The sequence below is a fragment of the Paramacrobiotus metropolitanus genome, unplaced genomic scaffold (genome assembly GCF_019649055.1).
Source record: "Paramacrobiotus metropolitanus isolate TYO unplaced genomic scaffold, Prichtersi_v1.0 Parri_scaffold0000003, whole genome shotgun sequence".
NCBI classification, from domain to species: Eukaryota; Metazoa; Tardigrada; class Eutardigrada; order Parachela; family Macrobiotidae; genus Paramacrobiotus; species Paramacrobiotus metropolitanus.
Window position 1 is genome coordinate 3,176,452 of NW_026570223.1, and position 17,104 is coordinate 3,193,555.

Below are 17,104 nucleotides of genomic sequence, written 5' to 3' on the forward strand. Positions count from 1 at the left end.
ATCGGTGATCGATATAAACAGTTGGTGAATTCAACGTCAAAATACAAATCTATAACAAATCTTAGCGATTCGGCCGGCGTAGGAGCGGATATACGAGTAATTCTTCGTCTCGTTGACGTTGACCATTCTTTGGGCTCGGCTATGGCCTTATTCGCAAACCTACTGTAGATTAGAGTAGTGTCTGCGCACTAAACAAAATCCCAATGCATAACTGCAGACGCGAAGAAATTTTTCAGACAGACAACTCGATTCTCAGCATGGCGCGAAATTATTTAATTAATGATCGTCACTTTTAGCCAAGCTATCGCCATTTCGCGCCATATTTAGCGATCTGTTTTTACTGGAGAAAGAAGAAAGGTTTACGGGCACGTTTGTCCGTGTGTTGTAGGGCAAATCCAAAAGTGACCTTACGGTTAGCATCGCAGATGCAGCGACAACTTTCCAGTTTTTTTGTTACTGCAGTTGATTCGACATCAGTCATGCAGTTACAATATTTATAACTGCAGCAACAACAGCAACCTTCCAGTTTTTCTGTTACTGCAGTCGATTCGACATCAGTTACGCAGTTACAATATTCACCCCTAAGGAACAGTAGTTGCCGCTGTCTCTTATGCATCATCAAACTTCTGTTTTCTAGTACTTAGTTTGCACTTTCACGTGATACTTATTAAAGGTCCATAACACATATTTATAATATGTTCCTCATCTTTCAACAACATGACGTATAATACTTTATTCAAACAGGAAATACTAATACTGGCTTTTAAAAATAACAGTTAAGACGAATTTGAGATTTGATAACTGTGCAAAATTATCAAAAGGAGGTATAAGTACGTAACCAAAGGAGGTATAAGTATAACCGTATAAGTAACTAAAAAGAATAGTAACAATAACGGCAATTTTTATCAATGTATCAGAACATTTCTGTACAATGATCTACGAGTAATGCCGTGTATACCCTAACGAAGTTTCGTTCCGGAAAAAAACTTTTTATTCACCAAATCAACAGCATTTTTTCTACCCTAAATTTTGCAGGCATCCAGCTATATACTGGCGCAATAACGAACCGGTTTCTTCTACAGCTAGTTACTGTACCTATCTGTATGATGCGTTTGCGACCTAGCTTACCCAAGTTGTTCGAGTGAGAAGTTTTGACCATTGTTGGTCTTGCGAAGATACGAGTATATCTGTACTTCTAGCTACGTACAAAGTAGTTTTGTAGAAGTGCAGTTACTCTAGGTATTGTACATCAGCTGAGTTAACGTGTATTGGATGGCTCCAACCGCTGTAAAAAAACGTTGTTTGAAGTTGCTGCTGGTTACAGGCTACTCTACCGTCTCTACGGTGGACATGCCGTGCGATTTATATGCAGCAACCGTTTAGGCAGTATAAGACACTGGTGAGTGTGCCGAACGAGCGCTGCCGAAAACACGCCAACTGCGAGGAAATGCTCGAAAACTTTTATATTTGTAGATCGACGTACACTACCACGTACACCAATATGTTTGCCTAGTTATCAAGAGCCATGCACGTTGGAGTTCTTCGGTGCTCTTTGACTGGCATTTGCAAAAGATAAATAATGTGATTATACAAGAACGCTTTATCATTGTGCATTATTCAAAATTTAAGTACAATTCCATTTGAAGCACGTACGGAAGCGCTTAAAAATAGTTTCTGAAATAGAGAGAATTCTCAAGATGGGATCATTGTGGGAAAATCGCATTGATCTGGAAAAATACTTACGTTCTATCCGGGATGTGCTGGCAACAAAGCCTGTCGTCTACGGAGCTCTCGGAATCGGAACCGCTGGATTGGTAGTCGCATCCTACAAGTACCTGCATGTGCATATTCCGGAAGAAATCCATATGGAAGACCATTCATCACTGCGGAAACTGCATGCCGTCATTCAACTGCAGCGGTTGGTGGTAAGCGGATACCGGTAACGCTGTTATTTGTTCAATAATTTAAAACGATGTGCGTGCACCATATAATATTCAAACAGATGTAATGAAACGGAAGTGGTTTTTTTTTTATTTTAAGTGCAAATTTCTGTAATTACCGACGTTCAAGCAGATCTGAGGAAATTTGACTTTTTAGGGTGCGCTGAGTGCTCCTCTGGGAAGGCGATTCCAGTTATTCATTCTACGATGTCTACGGGATGGCAGTACTTCTGTTAAAAACCGCTCGAATTCGGAGATCTATGCGGAAAGTCTGGATTTCAGCGGTGTACCCGTAGTGCTTTATCGGAAACAGCGTTGGCATAATGCAGAGGGAACGGACAACCGGTTACGACCAGCCATTGTGCATATATATGGAGGTGGATGGACGTTTTCTAATTCAGGTAATTAATCGCTTCGATAAATTTAATTAAGCTTATTATATCGGCACAACATGAGTAATCGCATACAATATTTAGCTAAATAATAAAAACTTGGAGTTATTTTAGAAATGTTTGCGCATTTGTGCTAATAGTACAAATGCTTTAGCCAGACTATAAGTATTAATTTTCATAGAGCTGAAACCATACTAATTTATTTTGAACTTGCACTTGAGTGAATCATCATGACTTATATATATAGATACAATCGTCATGAATGTACTTGCAAAATAAATTAAATAATATATAAAAAACTAGCTGAATGCATGCTTACAGGTTAAATCATAATCGTCTACGTACAACGTTTTGATGATTTTGAAAACCGATGCATTAATTGCAGGCAATTACATCGAGCATCATCAACGTCTGGTTTCCACCCTGGATGCGGCTGTCTTAACAATCGGTTACCACAAAGCGCCGGAAAATCCATTTCCCATTGGCGTGCAAGAATGCTTCGCAGCCATTGAATATTTTTACGACCATGCAGAGGACTTTGGTGTGGATCCTCTGAAAATCAGCCTACTGGGTGACAGCGCCGGCGCGACGCTGTGCTTGGCAGTATCGCTCAAATTTCGGGACGAGCACAAGAATCTCGTTATTAAAAACCAAGCGCTAATTTACCCCGCCACGCAGTTTCTCAACTTTCGCACACGATCATATCAGGGACACTTTCCTTTGCTAACCAAAAAGACTATGATCACCTACGCACTCTATTACACTGGCGATTCGTTGAGCCTGGGTCGACATTTAGCCCGCAACCGACACCATTGTTCCGGCTTCGAAGAAAGTCCGGCGTGGAATACACTGAAGAAGTACATTACGGAAAAGCCAACGATACCGGAGACATCCAGTCAGCGTATCAGGAATTTCCGCTGCAAGGTGTTGGATGGGTATCTGTGTCCGTTGGCGGCGCCCAGCCTGCGGGATCTGCCGCCGACTCTTATTGTCGTGTGCAAGTTTGACGTGCTACGGGATGATGGATTTGCGCTGGCGCAACGGATGATGGAAGATGAGGTGGATCTGACGCTCAAGACATTTCCAACTACACATTCTGCGTTTAAATTTATGCGATGCCTTAAATCGGGAAGAGACATAATGGATACGGTCACGACTTATTTTGCGAATAATTAAATAAAATCATTAACTGCACCTGTCTTTACATGGAGTATAAATAGTACAAGGCAATAGAACGAGATAATGTAATAAGAAGTTTCTGGAGAGCATGTAAGTACGCGTACGTCTTGCAACTGTGGCGAGAGCTAGTGCAGCAGCACTACAGTGGATATTATATATAATTATGTTTTGTATTGGACTACACACTTCTCCTCTAATATATTTTTAATATTTTTACAAAAACAGCGTACGTGGGTTGCTATAAATAACATCACGAACTTTATAGCAGCACAAGCATAATTGTAAACCAGCTATGCCCTTTCTCCAGTCCGTTCTTTGACGGTTTTCAGTCCTTTACAGAATTGACAGTACGATACGCTAATTATATTATCCGTTAAACAGGACGGAAGACATACAAAGAACGAAAGTGTCGATTATTAGGTTTTTCTTTTACGCCACAGCTCGCACCTAATGTTTTAAATCTTCACATGGGATACTGGCAGTTAATTATTCCGTGAATGCCATTCCAGCTATCGGGCCAGTTAAGTATTAATACGTACCATTCGCTGAATGTTATGGTCATGAATAGTAAAACGCTATTAAATGATACAAAAAAGAAGCAGGGCTGTAAGGGGCTGCTTGAGCTAATGATTTCAATTGAAAGCTGTTTACTATGCCAGAAAAACTAAGCTGTCTGGATCCAGGAAAAGGTCATAATGTTAGAGGTAACCGGATATAATGTAATCGCCTAAAATCAGCAGGATTATTCCATTGGAGTACCAGAATCAGTAATGCGTTAAAATAGCTAAATCGCATTTTGGCATATCTCCTTCGCTGTATGGACTGTCCTTATTCCGCGCTGATTTCCGCCCAAATTCCCTTTTCAGCATTTAAACGAAAACCTTAGGTCCCTAACAGTCATTTAATTTGTTTTTGGGATGTAGGCAGCCTTCGGATCCAGCAAGCTAGAAAATTGTCCCGGCTATGGATATTAATGATAAGTATGACCTTAATGCAGCGCAACCGCAATATACCAATAACACTACTCTATCCGGAGTCAGCTCCAACATCACTGAATTCGCTAAATGGAGTCCAGAGCTCATTAGCCAAACAGTTGTATTGTGCTTATCATTCTCCTCCAACATGGGCCTGTTGGTTGAAGTTTTTCGGCGGCAATCCCTAATGACTCCGTTCACGATGTATATGGTGGTATTGTCGTTGAGCAATATCATAGACTGTTTTGCACCGATGATGGATCTTCTCAAAAACTTGTATGGTGGATGGTGGATGGGTCGGGCGGCATGCGATTTCCGCAACTACCTGACCAGTGTCGGCTCTGGTTCGCAGATATGCATTCACGTCACCATTTCTATCAACCGTTTGTGGCTATACATTCACCGATATCTTACCGACAACTTCACAATAAGAAAGCGGCCTTGTTGATCTGCTTTGCCGCCTTGGCCTTTGTTCAAATGGTTACGTTGCCTGGGTGTATGATTGACATGCTTTATTATCCCATCGATCTGCACAAGGACTGCAGTATAAATTATGTTGCGCAACCATTATGGAGCAAATTTGAAATCATTCTGCTTCACATCGTGCCATGGGTATTTATCGTTGTTACATATGTGCATTTGTGCATTAACCGGATGCTACGCCGGAAGATCGCTACAAATCAAACCGGTATCAGTGAACAAAACAACCAGAAAGCCGCAGATGGAGAAGTGAAAACTACCAACCGGCGAAACACCAGGAAGGAAGCGGTTAAACCATTTTTGGTGCTAACCTTGATCATGACAGTTGTCAGTGTCACCCTCTTCTGGACTCCATCTATAGTGAACTTCGCTGCTCTGAAGTTTTATGAAGTAAAAGCACCGCCAACATTATCTACGGTGGCACTAACTTCGTATTCTTTACAAGCGATATTTGATCCTTGGTTATTTGCTTTCAGTGTGCTTGCAACCCAAAGTAAATGGCGCGTATGCCATTTTTGTAAATAAATGGAATATCAATCACGCCATTCTCTGTACTTTTCACGTCCCTTATAACTATAAATTTTTTTTGCCTGATATGATAGTTTCTGTTAATTATCTTGCGACAGTACAAGTTGACTGTCGAGCAAGTTTTGCAATAATTAGTAACGTTGTATATATATGACAGCTAATTCTATTAGTGCATGTGCGTTTCCTACTTGTATGTGTACAAATCACGCATTCATCTATACAAGTAGGCAAAAATAGGCCGGGCCAGCCAATGGCAATTGCGAAAACGTCTTAGTTGTATGTATGTATGTATGCGTGATTTGTACACATACAAGTTGCAGCGCTAATGCACTATTAGCTGTCATGCTGCTTATGCGTGTAACTCGTATTAATACTCGTAATATATGCATCATGTTGGTTGGCATGCACGAAGCATGTCCCATCAGTATCCGAACGCATGGCGACAAATAAAAAGGGTTTGCAAAACAACATGGGGTTTATGACCAAACCAAATTAGTGACTTTGTATTTGACCTTTTCTTACATTTATTAACAGCAAAAATACAGAAATAAATAAAAAATAAAATAACGCACAATACGGCTATCGTATGATCTTTAATTCTCTCTTTATGAGCAGAATACGGATAAAAAGATAAATATCTGTAATCATCAGTAAACGTAAAACCCATCATATGCAATGTTTAAAGAGTAGCGTACACGAAAAAAAACAATACTTCTAGCCAAAGCCACTGAATGAATTGGAAAATTAGTTGGGCATGATTGTAACTTGGGCAATATGGACACTGAAACGATCCACAAACATGGCAGATACTTAGTGAATATAATGGCACCGCTTCATAAATCGATGTGTTAAATCGCTCTGCAAAAATATTGCCTAATGGTAAGTACTGTAGCTCGGCCTTTTATTCATTTGCAGGAGAAAATAATTCGCCGCTGGAGACCAATCTCAGCTATCTTACCCGGTGCGTAATAATCGAAAACTTTGACTGTTAAGAATCTTGTCATATTCGCCACCGGATACCACCTTGTTGCCACCACATCCACGCAAGTCAATCCACCATCCAGCTGCAATTAGATGCTGCAATCATGTATTAACGGCCACATATGTCTATGAAAATGGGCGTACGTAATCTAGGAAAAATGTGACTTTTCCGTTATAAAATTCTGCATAGCGAAGTAAATGGTTTGGTTGTGAGCCACAATAATCTTCCAGATCCGGTTGGAAGACGATATACCCAGATGGAATGTCCACTTCGATTAAGGCCATACCACTTTGAGGGCTTTCTTCCATCAACGTCCATCTAACCTTCGAAAACTTATTTAGCAATGTTTATAAAATTTTTATTGCAGCAGTTCATTGTTTAAATATCCGCATCAAAATTAGCTCTTTCGTTATGTTTAAACCGAAATATGCCTAAAAGTATCAAACTAAGCAAAAAACCGCACCTGGCACATGGTCGTAATATAAGTATGGAAACATTCTTTCCGGTATACGTTACATCCATAAAGATATCAAAAGCTTTAACTGGTGGTGGCAGAAGGTAACGCATCTTGTCCACAGTGTACTCAACATTTAGCTGCAGCACAGCATAACCAGTGCCGCGAGCTATAGCGGTAATCATTCCCCAAGGATTCGGAACCTACACAAAAGTGCAATGCCTAATTAACATTTCCAGCAAACAGATAACTTCGATGGAAATTTAAAAAGTATCAGTTATCAAAAATATTCCGGATACAAACTAAGTACCAATAACAAAATTTACAACAGAAACACTTCCTCTATGCTATCCTGGTCAGGGATTGTTCCCATTACACATATTTTCAAAAATTGTCATTATCGTAGGCAGAAAACCGCGGCCGGTCACAATTATAGTCAGCAATTCCACACTTTATGCTTTCACCAGCTACTATGCTGATGCAGCGATATCTAGAAAATTTGGCGTTTAGCTTACTTCCGCGGTCTGTATTTGCGATAGTGTGTCTTTTCGGATAGCCAAGGTGTCCTCCGCGCCCGGAGAACTGCTGTATCGCAGGGTTATATTGATGTTGGTAGCCTCCCGGACGTTGGCGAAATAAGAATGAAGCATCAGGGCTTTTACCGCTATGTACGTGTCCTGTAGTTACCACGTCAAGAACTAAAATTCGTTTTCGAAGTAACGGGTATATTCACTTTTCAGGACCTGTGTACTGCTGAAGCCAGTATCATGGAGCCGTTGAGTATTCAGCCAAGCCGCTATACGATCACTAAGAAAACTACGCCGTAAATTGTATACCATCAAAGCATACGCCGTGGCAGCAATATTTGTTGATTCAAATTTATGTGGAATGTGCGGAAGCATGTAAGGTTGGTTGTTTCGGAGAACGAATCCTGGTGGCTGGATGGAATCTTTGCCCCAGAACAAGTATGCATCTAAATAAATTACGAAAGCCAGTCATGCCTACGAGAGTTGCTGCCAGCAAACATCACGACGTACTGCTAGCATTGCTAAACTACTAATTATAGCCCAATCACTGCGTATTACCGTAATGCTGTTTTAGATAATCCAGCTTCTCGAACGCGGTATCTTTAAAGGCACTATCCGCAATAGTAAGCGCATATGTCACAATGGAAATTTCATATGGGTCATACAAAAGGTCAAGCCAGCGTTCCAGGTATTTCACGGCCGACAGACGGCTGGTACTGATCAATGCTCCCAGACCACTCGAGAAAGCCGTGATCTCTTGCAAACAAATCACTACATGGGCAGTCAACGTGATGTTGCGATTCTCCATCCAGCCAGATGGCTGCCAAGTCTGCAAGAAGCACGAGTTCTTCAACCCATATAATTATTATGCCATCATCTAAACAGTCCTTCGTTACATGGTATGACATTTTTCTGTCGAATGGTGCAAGCCATGGCTCATAGAAAGAGCCTTCCTCAGTTTGATGTTGAATTATCCATCGTACGGACTGGTCAGTGGTCAGAGGATCAGCATAAAACTGATTATCCCAGTCTGAGTATTGCAGGACTTTACGGCTTTCTTCCAGAACTTGCACGGCGAATGCAGTTAACCATACGCTGTTCTCTAAACGAGTTTCATTCATAAATTGATGGAAAGGTCCGTAATAATCTTGATAATTCCCGATAGTCTGGTAAACTGTAAAAAAATTGGTTAATTTTTCATAAATTTTAGCAACCTTGGAGAAAATACAAACCCTAATTGCAAGCGTGGTTACATGTAGTGCAACAGATATTGGCTGCGGAAATAGGAAAACCTTATGCTACGCGCGAAATGTGCATCTACAAATACTCGTACACAGTGCTTACAGGAGTTTAGTGCAGCAAACAGGTGCTTTCGAATTTCGTCTGTCAGCTGGTTTGTGCGGCGCAAGAAGTCCAAAGTGTACAAATTCATGGCAAAGCTGAATACGGACATTTCTCCACCCTGATGCGCAATGTCCATCATCGTTATACTGTCGATGGAGTCCCTTAGCAAAGGCCCAAGTACATCACCTAAAACAAATTTCAACGAGCGTTGAAATGATAGTGCTCGCATGTATGAAATCAAAGAATCATGTGTTTTACGACTACAAATTACAATACCTGCCGCAGTAACGGTCACCTTCGGGGAATTCGCCACAAATAGTCTTTCTATTTGTCTCGGAACCGTGTAATTTTCCGTCACTTGTATGTCCATCAATTTTAATATTGTCCCCTTGTTGGTCAAGTCCAGCGGGATCGATGTATGGAACTTCAGTTTAACTCCATCCGGTATGACATTGATTATGCGATTCTGCACATACTCATCGATTTGAGTTGCTGCTGTGATCGTTACTGAAATCTCCCCAAGTCGACTAGGAACAATCGGAAAATATACAATTGTCTGCGTTTGGCTATCCATCCATATACTGTGGTGGATGTCCGCACCGCCAACCTTGGTAGCGTAATATGAATGCGTCCATCCTAGCGGACCCACTTCGACGAACATATAGTCGGGTGAACCGGAAAGTATAACTAGAACCTCCACTTCTTGATGGTAATAATTGAAAAGTGCGCAGCGTATTCCGATTATTTCACCTTGGTGAACGGTGTCTGGTGTTTCGACAATCATGTGAAAAGGTTTGATGGAATCGAAGACTAATTCATATTCAAGCAGACCCAGACCGGATGTTTCGCTCATACTGACGGCTGAAATTACGTAGTGCGCTGGTCGGTCAGGCATCGGGACCTAAATAGCCGTATATTAGTTTACTTTCGCACCAAAGTTCAAATAAAAAAATCCCTACTGCATTCAGCGGCAGGATGGTACCTGAACTATTAGATGACCTTCCGGTGAAATGTTTCCGTCGGTCCAACAACATGCGAACGCATATGCGCGATCGATATGATTGTACCTTGTCCGTCGAAAACTAAGGACATCGTCATAAAATGTCTCCATAGCATCACAGCCACCCTCATCCGATCCATCTCGACAATCCCATAATCCATTGCACTTCTGCTCTTCGTTATAGCACCCACCCGAAACACACGATATCTCGTTTTTTCCCGGATCACAGTAGTCAGTGGCTATCTGCGTAAGCGTTGCATCCGTAAATACCAATAAATCAGCATGCGAAAAAGTACTCTCCACATCTAACCCATACGTGTTACTTCCAAAATAAAACGACCGATCGCTGAAGCCATCGCTGGAGATAAAGGTCGTGCTGTGTAGCGCCGATCCATACCGATCGGGGAAAAGAGAGTTTAAACTGCGCAAAAGGTCAGATCGCGACAAAGATGATATTCCCGGGGCCTGCGAAAAAAGGTTGTTTTCGATAGCTGAAAACCCGACAAACGCTAGCGGATCACCTTTCGCAACAACTTCGAAGGTTCGTTTGTAATAATCCTTGTGATGGTTAACTGCCATTCGCATTTTATGCCTGGAGATGCCATCCACCGGGAAAGTGTATTTGTCCGCGATGACTTCTCCCGTTGGAAGCACATTGAATACCACCAAATGCGCTCGGGGTGCCATTTCTGGGGTAATGGCAATGGAGAAGGTGTACGACAGCGAACGGACTTCTTCATAACCGGACAGCAACACCAGTCCCTTGCTGGTCACAATCCATACAATATCGGGCAAGAAATACGATGCGCGAACGTTAAAAATACCATAATGGCCGACGAGAAATTTCAAGGTGTGAGTTGAAACTTGGATATAGGCTGCACGCGGCGATTGGGCGCGGAGAACCACCATTTTAGTTTTGGAGACGTTGGCGCTGTCGAATGGCAGCGGAAGGTGGGGCGTGGCTCCGGTTGACATGGCTTCGAGGACAATCTGTGAAACACCCTTTGGCGTGGGTATTTCGAGATGGATCATTCCGTCCAATGGGGCTCGCAGTGGCCATGTTTCCGTTTGACCGGATGAACCGGATTCCAGAATATACTCGATACGCAGTTCGATGCCACTAGGTTTCTTAATGTACGATCCGTCTTGCTGGGAAACAGCCAGCTAAAATTATTAATACGGCAACTGAAGAACTTTAAATTAACGGAATCCCAGTAGCGATTTAGCAAAGCGCAGATGATGTTTGAGTGTTTTAACGGCTTTAAAAGATGCATAATACTTCCTGAACGTACTTGCGTTTTGAATACCATTCCTGGTTTGAACACTTGTGGTTTGTGTCCCAGGAACACTAAGCGCAATGAATCATTGTACACCCTTGTTTGAGAGTAACCCACGCGGGTTTCATTGTGCCAGTGGTCCCAGACCGTTGCACGGATCCCAATCGTTTTGCCATCAACGCTTCCGTTCGCGGATACAGATTTCAAATCCGCCATTGCAAATTTGAAAGAATGCGTCCCGTTAAACTAATGAATCATAAAAGCTACTATACCGTAAGTGATAAAAATCATAAAAATTGTGAATAAATCACACTGAGCTGAGTGCATACAAATCCAACAAATTGTGTGGTCTGCTCATTCGGCTCTCCTTTCCAGTCTGGCGCTTCCGCTTCTCCATCGGCTGGATCAATTACAAAAGCGTGTAGTTTAAGCTCACCGTTGGTGCTTTGACCCCAAGTAAAACTAAAATAATTTCCATAATAAAGTTGCGGAAAACTGTGCCGTTGATTTGGATTTTAAAAGGTTACTTTGTCTCTACGGATCCGTGCAGAAATTCTTCGGTATCGATGATCGACACGGGCAAAGTAACATTCACTTCAAATAATGGCTGATCTGCAAAAATCGGCGCAGGTATTTATCGGGGGAACCCGGTATAATAACGCTGTAATGTAAATTATGTAATCAATGATTTGGTCGTACTAAATTCTTCGACTGGAAAAGAGACTTCGGCGGCATTAGTTCCAATTGTAGCCTTGATTTTCCAGTCTCCAAACTTAAGCTCCGGAGCGAGTTGATATGCAACAGACACGACACCAAAAATACTGTGTAACGAGGGATAACGTCTCTGTAGGTATCCGTCCGGGTTGTAAATATGCACATCCACAACTCCGCGATACGGCGTTAATTGAGGCGTTAAAAGTATAACACGGAACCGAACTATAAGATCAATATTTTAGGCAGTTGTGGACCGTAAAAACTAGGGAGTTCGAAGTCTAATGTCGTGACCTTTGCCTAATTACATCTGATCAGTGCGTGTCCGCATTGTTTCATTCATTCAGTTTTTGTGTTAACCAGCATCTACACATACCTAGTTCATCTTGGCGGTAAATGGGTTTTTCAAGACGGAGAAGGATATGTACCGAACGGTCTTCAAGTTCAAGTGGGCGACGATGCTTGAAGGCGCCAGCTCGGCTGACATTTTCAAATCGACCCTCCAAAATCAGCTCATAATCTTCCGCATGGACATAGTTATGCACCTGCGAAGTGATATACAGTTGGCATACATAAAGTATGTATATACATATTCAGTTTGCGTTAAATACTTTATTCAGAAAACTGTGGACTTTTTTAAACACATTTTACCATATGGGCATTTTGTGTTACTTGATAGTCGGCAGCTTGTGTTACTTGATATAACTTTACCAAATAGAATATTAACATGAGATATTGGATGCCATTTGTTGTGTGCGCATTCTGATTTTGTCGAACTACCCGTACTTCTAAAAAGACCAATAGAGTTGCTTTTTACTTTTAACAACAAAAGGTCATGGCTTCCGGGCATAAAAAGTCGTTTCCCCACGGCGATGGTTGAAAAATTGGATGATACCGATGCTTTCATAAACAGTGCTCCAGGTGCATCTTGCAGTAAAGAAACATGGATCTTGTAAGGTTGACCACTGTACAGTTTCTTGGAAGCCGCAATGAAATATGTTCTGCAAAACAATGATGCAAAAATGGTGTAAAGCTTGTATGGCAAGCTGCAGTAAATTTGCAGCAGTTACGGTTAGGTCGTATAGAATTCGAAGTACCTACTCTGTATATTAAATCATAAATCAATCTTACTGTCGGCTGTTTGAAACAAAGTTTCCTTCCGACGGCCATCTTACGGAACTATCAGCAGGAAATGTGTTTCCAATACTTAAAGGATCGTTTATCCATACTGTCCCTGGGTCAGGAAGTAACTGCCCATAAATGACCGGTATCCTTCTGATTACCAAAGCGAAAGCGCTGACTACCAGAAAACAATGATAAAGTGGCATAACTATAAAATGGAAACCTTGTCGCAAAAGCGCGAAAAAACAAAAATAGAATTATGAGTGTTCACGTTGACCAAGTATGATACACAGTGACTGGCAGTAAGAGTTCAGACAGCCGAGGAAGCATAATTTGCATATTTATTTTGAATAACAACGTACATGATTGTTCTTACCGTGAGTACGTATCAGTACGTTTGGCATACCCGCAATTTGCGTACTGTTGTTAAAATGCAGCAAATATTCCTTCTCTGAAGTCAATTGCGATATGTACTACATTAATATTACTCTTCTTTAATGTTTTGCATCTGTAAGTGTGCAAGTGCTTATTGAACGCTGCAATGCTGCGTAATTCATAATTTTCCTTGCATTATATTGGTTGGCCTGCTGTTTTCTGCGATTAGTGTACTGCTTATGCGCAATCGATTGTTAAAAGAAAAGAAACACAATAGTCAAGTGGTACCGTTTGTAATGTGTGTTTTTGACGAAGATATATTGCGGGACGCCGGTGTTATTTGAGTGTAAGTACAATACATAGTCTGCAAACACTGGCTAATGAATATCGTTAACGAAGCACTTCGCACACTACGATCGAGTAGGTTTCTTGAGGATCGTTTGAAGTGTTGATCTCTTTTTAACTTACCTACCTAGTTTTATGACGCTGCCGAACTGTCGATTAACGTACCGATTTTATCAGATAGCTGATGGTGGGGTAAGTACAATTAATTAGCGGCGGGATCGCTTCGTTGTTTACATACTGTACCTTGGCGCTTGTTATGTATTGTACGTATGTACAACGCAGTTACCGGCAGTGGATTTCCCATGTTTTGGCTCCAAAAATGTGAATCCAAGGCATTCATCCACAGTAGTACAAGTTTTGTACGATATATTTTCTGGCTTTCATGCCGGTATACCGCTATATGCCAGATTAAGGAATGTTTACAGCTCACACAGCAACCACACCATTGCGAATCAGACACACACACGCACAGCCACAGAGTTGTTGGGTGGATAAACCACTTCGATTATTATTGATGCGCTGAGAAATTTCTCGGGTTGGGCTCCCAACATATTTAGAACACAACACACCATGCTGCCTCTAAAGATTGCATGCTTTGTAGTCTGTGTTTCTGTGGTATTTGTTTATTTTTATACTCCTGTTCCGGATGGGATGAATGAGGATGACCGGTGGATTTTGCGCAAGATTTTTGCTTTAAGTCAAGCCGGAAAAGTTGTGGTAATTAGAAAACAAACGTGCAAAATTAGCTTACCCCGTTACCCGTAATCGTAGATGTTAATTTGCATGCAAATGCGAAAATACTGTGTTCTCCCTGTTTACATTATGTCGCTATGTTTTTTTATTATTAGTAACCGGAAATAGTTTTTTTTTAAATTTTGTTCTGAAAAAAATTAGTAATGGTAAGTTTCAGCAGTCAGTGCCAGTCATGTTACTTGTGTCATAAGCAAAATACGAATGGAAAAAAACAGAAAAGATTGACGGAAATTATGTTATTTTGGTAAAACCAGATACTGCCCATCGTACTTGGTAATAATGTGCCGCCAAGGCACCAAAGATTTAACTTTAGCCTTTATAAGATATTTGCCGATGTGCCACGATTTGACTATCAGCACTTATCAACATGCCGTATCGAGAACTTGTTTTTATCGTCGCCGATTTATGATTATTTACTCTCATCAAATATGATATGCTGCTAACAGGCACGTTTGGGAGCCCTAGTTGGCTATGATTCAGCTATAAACATCACACGTTCCTTCAGGAATTCCCGATTCGCCTTCGTACATCCGGACAACTATGCATTAGACTCGACAAATTATGATTTTGAGGGCGTTAACGTCACCGTACACCGAAGACCGCGAGCTAAAGATGCCAAAGAACTGGATGCCGCTTTTGTGTATATCCATGGAGGCGGATGGGCGTATGAATATCGAGGTGAGTTGCATCCGCCAAATTTGCGGAGCAGGAATATCCGCTAGACCGCTGCAGTCATTACTTATTTTTATTACGGTACAGAGCTGACCACTGTTGCAGTACGAGTACATATGTAAGCGTAATTCTTGTTAACGTTTTAAGTGTAAAAGTTAATTATTAATTCAGTGATCTTTGCTTTGGCAAATACCGGCACACAATCTGTACCAGGCTTAACTGACAATCTTTATTCGAGTAGTGCAGACTGTAGACTGTAGTGCAGAGATACTTGTAACATACAGTAGTCCAGAGTGCAGACTATACAGCGTACTCGAAAGCTTACTCATTGTTAGAACTTCATGATAAATGAATAAACTTAAAATGAAAATGAATAAACTTAACGGTTCATAAATTATCCTTTAGTTTCGTTACTCACTTTCATGACATCGCCCGAATAAGAAATCAGTTGAAGATAGCGCGGCAACCAGCAGGGAATCTTAGAACCGGTATATTATACAGTGATTTTATGAAAATTACATTTGCTTCTCCATATTATATTACAAAAAGCTGACCATGAAAATGGCTTGTTATCCGTGAGGTGGCATGACTGCCATGGCACACGACTTTTCGTTTTACCCTGCAGTTTTGGAAGTTTCGCAATGTTTATTTTTGTGTTAATATATAGTATTTGTTGCTACTTATGGTTAGAGTACTATTTTTAACAAACATAATACACTATTTTACAACTACGTTGGACCCAGCACAGTGCTGTCATGATCATATGCTCTGTGCATACTTCAGCTTGCATACTTCTACCTGTACAATAGTTCAACGGCACATAAATAAAATCTTGTTGCACCAATCATGGCTGCAAAAGCAGCTATTGTATAGACACGGTTACTTGCGGTTAAAGAATCAGATTTACCCAATTTTTCAAAAATTTATTGATGCTTGAAAATATTTCGTCAACTAAAACGCAAATAGGAACTACCTTGGAGAAAGATCTTTAAAATATGTTTTTCCAGAGATATACGCGATATTGGAGCGGTACATTGCTCAGCATGCGGATGTGGCGGTGGTAGCCATCCAGTATCCGTTAGCACCGGAGAATCCCTATCCTAAACCCATGCTAGCCTGCTACAACTCCGTATTGTATCTGCACCAGCACGCCCAACGCCTGGGCATCGATCCGCAGCGAATTAGCATCGGTGGCGATAGTGCCGGCGGTAATCTGGCCGCCAGTGTTACACTGAAGCTGCGCGACACCGGCCATACATTCCTCCAGCGCCAGATCCTCCTGTCGCCGGCCCTACAGTTTGCCACCTTCCGTCTGGATTCCTACGAGCAAAATGATCGATACGGTATACTACCGCGCCGCGATATGATCCTCTTCTGGCTGCATTACATGCACGAAGGCATACAATTTATTAACGAACTAACATTCAATGAGCACTTATCACCGCGGATAACGCAGGGAAAAATTTGGCCGGTTTTGCAGAAGTACCAGCAGTTTCCGCAGAGTCATGTCAAAATTGATGAAAAGGTCGTGAAGAACTGGGAGAAAAAACTCCTTGATCCATATTTGTGTCCGATGTTTGCGGATACATTGAAAGGACTGCCGCCCACGGTGATATTAATTTCGGAGTTCGATATTTTACGGGACGAAGCGCTGGCTTATGCGGACCGGCTGAAAGCCGACGGTGTGGAGACAAAGGTTGTTAGAACGCCGGGATTCCATGGCCTTTATTGCTTTAGCAGGGATAGCAAGGTGGGCGCGCAGATGGCGGATGCAGTTGTTAGTTTTCTGAAAACTCCGGTGCCCGCCCAGCAAAATCACGCTGAGTCGAGTCGTTAATGCTCAACCGTATCCGAAGAGAGAAAACATTGTCTTTTGTTTTTTATGTTCTTAAGTCCTTTGGTTATTCTCATGTCGAAACGTTTGAAAAACTTTGGTATTTTTATATGGATTTTTATTTAAATTATATATATTGGTTATAGTTTAGATACGATATCGACAGGGGTGATTTTAGATTGGTTGTGAAATGAGAAGATGGCAAAGTAAGCTTT

At 41.5% G+C, this 17,104-nt stretch overlaps 3 protein-coding genes across 3 annotated transcripts; 2 read left to right on the forward strand and 1 right to left on the reverse strand.

Moving 5' to 3' along the window:
* The first annotated feature begins 1,342 nt into the window (after positions 1-1,342).
* Positions 1,343-3,607, forward strand: LOC129596664 (neutral cholesterol ester hydrolase 1-like). The gene is made up of 4 exons (XM_055494004.1): positions 1,343-1,399; positions 1,684-1,925; positions 2,098-2,341; positions 2,718-3,607. Exons 2-4 carry the CDS (start codon positions 1,698-1,700, stop codon positions 3,506-3,508), a joined length of 1,263 nt encoding a protein of 420 aa, XP_055349979.1. The 5' UTR covers positions 1,343-1,399; positions 1,684-1,697; the 3' UTR covers positions 3,509-3,607.
* Positions 3,608-6,090: 2,483 nt separating this feature from the next.
* On the reverse strand, positions 6,091-13,046 carry LOC129593952 (CD109 antigen-like). The gene is made up of 18 exons (XM_055490483.1): positions 13,018-13,046; positions 12,606-12,789; positions 12,165-12,333; positions 11,777-12,013; positions 11,605-11,689; positions 11,407-11,539; positions 11,093-11,323; positions 9,783-10,964; positions 9,077-9,701; positions 8,801-8,986; positions 8,353-8,630; positions 8,015-8,285; positions 7,673-7,902; positions 7,445-7,606; positions 6,939-7,132; positions 6,619-6,793; positions 6,452-6,557; positions 6,091-6,351 (listed from the first exon to the last, which is right to left on the reverse strand). The coding sequence occupies exons 1-18, from the start codon at positions 13,044-13,046 to the stop codon at positions 6,173-6,175; spliced, it is 4,656 nt and encodes a 1,551-aa protein (XP_055346458.1). The 3' UTR covers positions 6,091-6,172.
* A 1,023-nt stretch (positions 13,047-14,069) lies between these two features.
* On the forward strand, positions 14,070-17,100 carry LOC129598803 (arylacetamide deacetylase-like). The gene is made up of 3 exons (XM_055496862.1): positions 14,070-14,347; positions 14,830-15,061; positions 16,063-17,100. Exons 1-3 carry the CDS (start codon positions 14,201-14,203, stop codon positions 16,890-16,892), a joined length of 1,209 nt encoding a protein of 402 aa, XP_055352837.1. The 5' UTR covers positions 14,070-14,200; the 3' UTR covers positions 16,893-17,100.
* Positions 17,101-17,104: the final 4 nt, after the last annotated feature.

What these genes read in the sequence shown, in the direction of transcription:
- LOC129598803 (XM_055496862.1), top strand. Translation starts at nt 14,201, where the DNA reads ATGCTGCCTCTAAAGATTGCATGCTTTGTAGTCTGTGTTTCTGTGGTA. An exon ending in GTCAAGCCGGAAAAGTTGTG is followed by an intron (nt 14,348 to 14,829) that starts GTAATTAGAAAA and finishes TGCTGCTAACAG; the next exon opens with GCACGTTTGGGAGCCCTAGT. An exon ending in ATGGGCGTATGAATATCGAG is followed by an intron (nt 15,062 to 16,062) that starts GTGAGTTGCATC and finishes ATGTTTTTCCAG; the next exon opens with AGATATACGCGATATTGGAG.
- LOC129593952 (XM_055490483.1), bottom strand. Translation starts at nt 13,046, where the DNA reads ATGGGCAGTTACTTCCTGACCCAGGGACA. An exon ending in CACGGATCCGTAGAGACAAA is followed by an intron (nt 11,540 to 11,604) that starts GTAACCTTTTAA and finishes AAATTATTTTAG; the next exon opens with TTTTACTTGGGGTCAAAGCA. An exon ending in CTGGCTTCAGCAGTACACAG is followed by an intron (nt 7,607 to 7,672) that starts GTCCTGAAAAGT and finishes TGGTAACTACAG; the next exon opens with GACACGTACATAGCGGTAAA.
- LOC129596664 (XM_055494004.1), top strand. Translation starts at nt 1,698, where the DNA reads ATGGGATCATTGTGGGAAAATCGCATTGATCTGGAAAAATACTTACGT. An exon ending in TTCAACTGCAGCGGTTGGTG is followed by an intron (nt 1,926 to 2,097) that starts GTAAGCGGATAC and finishes TTGACTTTTTAG; the next exon opens with GGTGCGCTGAGTGCTCCTCT. An exon ending in ATGGACGTTTTCTAATTCAG is followed by an intron (nt 2,342 to 2,717) that starts GTAATTAATCGC and finishes CATTAATTGCAG; the next exon opens with GCAATTACATCGAGCATCAT.